This window comes from Mastomys coucha, unplaced genomic scaffold (genome assembly GCF_008632895.1).
Source record: "Mastomys coucha isolate ucsf_1 unplaced genomic scaffold, UCSF_Mcou_1 pScaffold21, whole genome shotgun sequence".
NCBI lineage: Eukaryota > Metazoa > Chordata > Mammalia > Rodentia > Muridae > Mastomys > Mastomys coucha.
Window position 1 is genome coordinate 43,588,630 of NW_022196904.1, and position 8,137 is coordinate 43,596,766.

Sequence of the window (8,137 nt, forward strand, 5' to 3'; positions counted from 1 at the left end):
CCCTCTTCCATTCCCCTCCCCCTGCTACTATGAGCATGTTCCCCTTCCCAACTGAGACCAAATCAAAATTTCATAATAGCTATTTTCAGTTCAGTGCAGAAAATGAAAGTAAAAAGAAAGCTTTGATTTCTCCCTTCATCAGTTTGATTCTGAAGCATTCCACTGGTGAACTCTATGTATGTATGTATCTCTATCTGTAACACCATTTCTCCTTCATGTTCACACTTACAGATGTCTGGCAGATTTTCTTTCACTTATTTAAAATTATCATTATCTATTTGCCTAAAGTTTGGAAGGATTTATGGACAACAAACAAACAAATAAATAACAAAAAAACCTGTAATGTTATTTCAAACAGTAATGCAATTGTTTTATCTCTTGGTACACATCCAACGCCTAACAAATTGCTGGTAGACAGTCACTGTTAGTACAGTATCTTATATCACAACTCTGAGAATTAGTACATAAAAGACAGTGACGTTTGCTCATTTATATAATGGTCAAATAAATAAAACTATTCTCTATTTCTATGTATTTATTTTCTGTATATGTATGTATATGATGCATGCAGGTGTATATGCTTGTTTGCAAGAGTTTGAGCAAATGTATTTCTGTATGTATAAATGTGTGTGTCCAATGTATGTATGTGTGTAAATGCTTATGAAGCCCTGAGTTTAATGTTGGAAGTCTTCCTCAGCCACTCTCCACTTCCTTCTTTGAGGCAAGGTCTCACTGATGCCAGAGCTCTCAGATGTGGCCTCCTCAAGGCAACCACCTTATTCTGTGGCTCCCTTGTCTCCCTACACTTTCACACTGGAATTTCAAGAGGGCATTCACGCCCTTTTGGCTTTTAAATTGATCCTAGTACACAGACTCCAGTCATTTTCCTTGTATGAGACCTGCCTTATCCATTGAGCCATCTCCCCAACTCCTAGTCTGTACATTTTTATTGAAAAATTACTTATATCTCCTTTTATAAAAAAAAACTACTATGTACATAAACATATATAGTAATTATGCAAAACATTCTAAGACCTTATTGTACCATGTGGTTTAAGGAAAAGTAGTATTTCCCATGTAACTTAGTCACTTTCCTTGTAGGTAATGTCAGTGTTCATAGATATAAAGCTTAAATCCTGATACATTCATTGAGAATATATACAAGTTATCAGTTAGCAATCAGATATACCAGAAGAACAACTAGACCCAGTAGAATATCTCTTAGAATGTTATGGGCGTTAAGAAAGCTTTTCTACAAAGGCTACAAAATTATCATAGAAGAAAAACCACTTGTCAAAAAAGAATCCTGGAAATGCCCCAGCACCTGACTCTCATGCACTACAGTTAGCATGTAAGACATAGTGACTATGAGACTGTTGTTTGAGGATGGAAGTTTACTGTTGTGCAGGTATAGCTACACATTCCTCCACTCCCAGCTTACGGTGGCTAATGAAAATGTCATTGAACACTCCAGGTGAGCATCTGCACATAGTAAGCACAATACAGTGCTGTTTCAACAGTGCTATACTGTGAAAACCTATCTCAAAACAAACAGAGAAACAAAGAAAGAAAAAAGGAGAAGAAAGAAAAGAAGGAAGGAAGGAAGGAATGAAGGAAGAATGGGAAAAGAGAAGCTTCTCTTACCATATATCCTAATCACAAATAAAATTGAAAAATACAGAAAAGTAAAAGGTGTGTAAATAATACTAAGTAGACACTAATGTTTTTCAAATTAGAGAGTTGATGACGAGGGAAAAGAGAAAATAAATGCATTTTACTTTTAAGAATACTGTCTTTCAGCCTATACAGTGCTGGCTCTCACATCTTTAATACCAGCTCTCAGCAGGTAGAGACAGGAAGTTCTCTATGACTTTGAGGACAGCCTGTTCTACAGAATGAGTTCCAGAACAATCAGGGCTATATACACAGAGAAACTGTCTCAAGAAAACAACAAAATTAATTTCTTTTTCTTTTTCTCCTAAGGAGCAAGTAATATTGTACTCATTATATTTGCTAACTCTCTTAATTTAAAATTAGAACTCTAAAGTTCAGTTGTTAGAGGTTACAAAGTAGTCTAGCGTGAGGTATGCAAAGAGCTTGAGTCCTGAGCCCTGGACCTGTACCCTCATGAATGTCACTCCAGGTAAGAGAAGTTCACTGTCCTTAGCAGTAGGACTCAGCCTTTTAATGCTACTCCTTTTAACAAGCATTTGAAAAAAAGTGTCGAAAATGTTTAGACTTGATGTTAATGAAATGGTTGAGGGAAGTCTAGAGTCTACATACTGCCCACTACACAAAAGCTTTCACAGTGAGTCTTCACTCTTTTTTTTTTTTTTTTAACAATTTGGTAAATCTTTTATGTTATGGGGTGCACTGAGATCCAACACAGTCAAACACTAGGTCAATGCAAATGACAAGAATTGTTCTAATCAAACTGTTACTGATACATCAGGACCAAAAAGAAGTACATTCCAAAGCTAAATTGTGATGCCCCACTCCACTCCCCCACCTCCCAGAGGGAATTTTACCAAGCTCTAAAACTTGAAAACCACATTTATGCTAAGTTACAGTACATTTTACTTTCAGGCTTTATGGATACAGGTTTTTCTTATGTAGTTGATCTATGTCGAATGATACAGAATGTAGGTATTACAGTCTAAACAGCCATAGCCATTTGTTCTTTTTTTATTAGAAACAGGCCTTATATTTTGAGGGATAAAACATGAATAACAGAGGCCCTGGTTAAGAACAATTATTATATTCTTGGGAACAAGATGAAGAATTAATGCTGGCAAGCTATTAGAAAGTCTCCAGCTCCCCCCTAGGAATTGGAACTTGAACATAGTTTTTGTTTGTTTTGTTTTATTTTTGTTTTTTTGTTTTGTTTTGTTTTTCCCTGTGGTCAAATAGAGTCTGATAACAAAAATGCAGTACTTAGGACAAGTTTCTTTGGCTTGTTCCTAGTTTGCATATCACAAGAGTAAAACTGTTATTGTGTAATCTGTCTGTTAAAGCCTTTGAATATCACAGTGGTCTTTGAAGACCTTAAAAAAGTCACACAGGATGGAATCTATAAGTGTAAATGATTTGGCAACATCTTTAGCCTATTCACTTCCAGTTACACAAGATTATTTATTCTGGAGAAGAAATGTGACAAGTGCCATTCTGGAGAAGAAATGTGACAAGTGCCAATCTATTCAATTTTGGTGTCCCTCTGTATTTCTTTTCTTTTCTTTTCTTTCTTTCTTTCTCTTTCTTTCTTTCTTTCTTTCTTTCTTTCTTTCTTTCTTTCTTTCTTTTTTGAACTTATATCTCATAAGGGCAAAAGCCCTATGAATTCAAACAGTAATGTCACACTTTTAGATTTTAAAATTCTCTTTAATTACAGGAAATAACTCATGCAGGTGTAAAATTTTATGAGTGTGTATTAGAGTCTTTGCTGTTGCAGTTATAGGGGAAAAAAGGTCTAGGAAAACTTATAAAACTTTATATGGTTAATAGTTCCAGACAGATATGGGATGAGCATGAAAATGGCAATACAACAAGTCTCACACATGGCATCTAAGTGAGAAAACTCAGAGTTCCTATCCTTAACCTGCAGTGGGAACTAGAAATGGTTTACAAATGTAAACACTCAAATCCACCCCAAGTGATATATTTCCTCTAGCTGACCAGCATTTACTAAGTCTTTACAAATGATACTACCAACTTAGGACAGATTTTTTTTTTTTCTGAATTCAAACCTTACATCTTGCTTTCTGTTATGTGAAAAATTTATGATGGAGAAAAACCCTGAAAGTAAGCCTTTCTTTATGTGCCTTAACAACTGAATTACAATAATGAATGGTTATACAAGAAAAACATTCATGAGTAAAAATTTCTCAATTTGTTTTAATTTTGTGATGTCAGTGTCTCTTTATGTTTGTTTGTGCATGTGTATATATGTTCCCTAGAAGACTAAACCCTTGGATCTTTTAGCTGGAGTTACAGGAAGCTGTCAAAATCCTGACCTTGTTCCTGGTGATGAACTTGACTTTAATGCACAGCCATGTCTCTAGCCTTGCATATATTATTTTGATACCAGAAAGTAAAAAAGAACTCACACAATAGAAAAATCCTAATCATGGAAACATGTTGATAGAGACTTTAGACATCATAGTTGTCTTCAGTTTCAAGGTAAAGTCGTTTCATTTCTTTTTATCATAGCCTTGAAAGAAGTAAATTATTTATCATATTCACTCAAATGTAATGAAAGAGATCGCCACTTGTGTTTGTGGATTTTGAAACATTTAGAGTAAGTATTAAAGTTTGCTGTATGTGTGCCAAGTTCATTTACAGTAGTTTATTAACCCATTCTTGTCTTCCTTCTGTGGCTTCTGTTCATTTTCTACTGAGATTTCACCTGGTGATAGGTATTTTTATGTTGCAGTGTGTAGAATGGCATATCCATCACCTAAGTTGTTCATTGTTTATTGACCAAGCCAGCTCCATCAGTCAACAGGTTCTTCAGAGCAGGAGTGACAATAAAAGGAAAACTGACAATATGAAAACATTATATCATGACCCAGCCAGTTCTAAAGCAGAAGTGGTTTTTGTCTTTTTGTTTGTTTGTTTGTTTGTTTGAGACAGGGTTTCTCTATGTAGCCCTGGCTATCTTGGAACTCACTCTCTAGACCAGGCTGGCCTGGAACTCAGAAATCCATTTGTCTCTGCCTCCCAAGTGCTGGGATTAAAGGTGTGAGTCCCACTGCCTGGCTATTTTTTTTTTCAGTCTGCTTTTATACCACTTTAAGTAATGCAAAATAACAAGATCAGTTCTGGGTCAAGGAACAAGCAAGGCAATAAACAAAATCCTGTAAACACCAAGTGGCTCTTGCAACCCAAGGCCCCACAGAGGGAGCGCCCACCTGCCTGGAGTCTGTGTGACCAGGGACAGTCAGGAGCTAACCCCTGGATTCTCTGACCTCAAAATTACAGTGTGCACACCATGTATGACCCCTCTGTCTACCCCTCAGAAGTGATGTCTCCACTGCCCCAAGATGTGTGCCTGCCTTCCTCTTCCCTGGAGAAGAAAGTGGCTTCTCAGCAGTTGTGGCAGGGGCATGACAAGACTTGAAGAGTGTGAGGTAGGGGGAGGACTGGAAGTGAAGAGGGTGAGACAGGGTGATGAACTGTAGCCACTGTCAGATGAGCATACATCTGTCATTATGGGTACTTCCTCTCCTTGTATTCATCTCTCCATGGCAGATCTCTCAATGACTTAGTTATCTCAACACCTTGAGGTCAGAAAATGCAACTTGAAAGATTCACCCTCACAACTTCAAAGCAATGAACTCTAACAGAGTCTGCATTGCGGCTCTGACTTTGTCAAAAGATGCCTGGAATCGTGCTACACAGAAACCATAGGGGAAGAATCCATGACCCTGATATTTTCATCTTTCAGTTTCTTGAAGAAGTACAATATGGATGATCCAGTCAACTTTGGCTTCTAAGTTGATGGATCCTGCCTCACTGGGACCACAGTTGCAGCATGATTTCTATTGAGGGGTAGAAGAAAAATTTTAAAAAGATCACTTAGTAGAAATATATAGTGTATAAGCTTTTATTTAAAGGGCCAAGAATGTAGGCCGGCTAGTTCCAGGAAGCGGTTGACCACAAAGTCATCTAGGTGGTTCCAGGGAGCAGTCAACCACAAAGTGAATCACAATGACGATGATAAAACCACGTCCTTGAGAATGATGAGGTTATGGAGGTCGCACAGGGGAGCCACGATGGCAACTGAGTGAGCCCCCGCCATCTTCGTCCACACCCGTCAGCCTACAGCTCTCTGCCCACAGCGCGCGCTGCAGCTCCGGATCCCGCGCAGCAGCCAGCGGCTGCGCCTCCGCCTCGTCGAGCAGGTAGCGACCTCCGACCCCTTCCAGCTTGGGCTCCACCGCCGCGTACACCGAGGTCCACGCCCCCTCGTCCGGGGTCTTGAACAGCAGCCATCCCAGCGCCCACTTCACGGCGCGCGTGCCCCACCAGGCGTGGCGGTAGAGCGCGGTGTCCACCACGCCCGGGTCGGCAATGTTGGCGGTGACAGGGTCGCCGCGCGCGTCCAGGATGAGCTGGAGCCGCAGCGAGAAGAGCACCAGGGCGAGCTTGCTGCCCGCGTAGGCCGCGTGGGGCGAGTAGGCGGGGCCCGACCCGCCGAGGTCCCTGACGTCCACCTCACCGACGTAGTGGGTGGCAGAGGCCACGGTGACCACGCGCGAGCCCCGCCCCCAACTCCCGGCCGACCGCAGGGCGGGCAGGAGGAGGAGCGTGAGCAGGAAGTGGCCCAGGTAGTTCACGCCCACGTGGCGCTCAAAGCCATCCTGGGTCTCGCCGCGGGGCTCCAGCATCACGCCCGCGTTGTTGACGAGCACGTGCAGCGGCAGCCCCAGTGCAGAAAACTCGCGGACGAAGTCGCACACGGACGACAGGGAGGCGAGGTCCAGGAACAGGAAGTGTGCACTGTCGCGCCCATACTCCGCCCTGATGGAGTCAACGACTTTCCGTCCCCTCGCCTCCTGGTTCCCCGCTACGATGACGCGCATGCCCAGACGCGCCAGCTGCCGCGCGGTGCTCCGCCCGATGCCTTCAGTCGCGCCCGTCACGATGGCCACTCGGCCCGGCTGCGGGGGGAGGTCCGGCGGCCGGAGGCCCCCGCGGAGCCGGCGCAGCAGCTGTGTCATCACCACCGCGACGCCGACCGCGTAGACGCGCAGCGCGGCCCGCAGAGCCCGCAGGGCGGACGACATGGCGCCCGGGTGACCCCCAACCCCCGACTCCTGACCCAGTGGAGCGACTCCACCGCGCCCGCTGCCGCTGTCGCGACCGGAAGTCCCGCCCTCCACAACCGGACCACCCGCCCAGCGGTAAAGGAAGCCCAGGATTCACTGCAATGCGGACCGCCGTTCCCCGCTGGTGTCCTCAGCGGTGACCTCTGAGGTCCAAACCCTGATGACCCCTGTCGAGTCTTCACTCTATAACACTGTATGTGTTGTTTCCCACACGAAAACAGAAACTGAAGATAAAATAATCCAGAAAGCATTTAAGGTAAAATAAAAGGTGAACATTGCTTTTTTTCTGTCTTCCAATCCTCCTGCTTCTTTTCAACTTAACCAGCTTCTTCTATGCATCTGGTGGGAGCTTGGTAGGCATGGATTTCACTCTTCAGAGATGCCTTCAGATTAGCTGCACTGTAATGAGATCCAGTCAGGGAATTCCAAATGTGTGCAAGGAATCTGGGATACATGAAGAGATTTCTACCAATGTTGCTAAATTTAGTAAGTTAGTATCTTGTGGGTGTTGACTGTTCCCCTGAATGAGAAACTGAAAGTGAAGCCAAACATGACAAAGCCAAGATTAAACATCTGGATTGTTCTCAGACACCCAACAGAAACAAACCAACTAAAAATGTTTAAATGCAATTTAACATTTTGCTGTTAGAGTAAGAGAAGGGTTAAGAAGAATACAGTAGATCAAAGAGCAGAAGTGAAAAAGCAAGTCTAATTTGAATGGTAATTTTACAGTTACAGTTTTATGCTCCTGGAGATCCACATTTTCCATAAAACATACAATAGTAAACAGCTCATTAAAGCTATACACAATTTTTGTTTTGTACTCTTCAAAGTATGTGATTTTTTTTTTCTTTTAGTCGTCAATTCTACTCTTAATAATGTATAACTTTCTTCTCTGATGCATTAGAGTTGATCATCTACCTGAATTATTTCTTGGTAACTGTTTTGTTATTCGGCTTTAAATTAAACACATTTTAGACACATTAGTGCAACAATAAGTTTACAGCAAAGGGTATTTTTTGCTATCAGTCTTAGATGTTATATGATTACATTTTAGCCTTTAGGTTGGAGGAAGGTAGCCGACAGTGTAAACTTCGAAAAGATTTGTCTCGACAGTGCAAGAATCTAAGGTTGTTATCAGAGGTGAACAATTAATAGCTATTGGGGTGGATAGCTGAAGACAGCCCATGATAGTTTGGCTCTGGACTTGGAGTTGTCCAAGTCTCCACAATCATTGAGTTGATCAGCACTGTGGGAAGTTTACCTGGGGTTTGGCTTCTTGTTTTATTGAACACTCCAAGTTATCATAA

General features: G+C 42.1%; 1 protein-coding gene across 1 annotated transcript; it reads right to left on the reverse strand.

The window, feature by feature from the left end:
- Positions 1–5,574: 5,574 nt before the first annotated feature.
- On the reverse strand, positions 5,575–6,939 carry Dhrsx (dehydrogenase/reductase X-linked). Its single transcript, XM_031386805.1, has one exon. It carries the CDS (start codon positions 6,783–6,785, stop codon positions 5,745–5,747), a length of 1,041 nt encoding a protein of 346 aa, XP_031242665.1. The 5' UTR covers positions 6,786–6,939; the 3' UTR covers positions 5,575–5,744.
- Positions 6,940–8,137: the final 1,198 nt, after the last annotated feature.

Bases quoted from the DNA above. Each gene is read 5' to 3' on its own strand.
- Dhrsx (XM_031386805.1), bottom strand. From the start codon at position 6,785: ATGTCGTCCGCCCTGCGGGCTCTGCGGGCCGCGCTGCGCGTCTACGCG.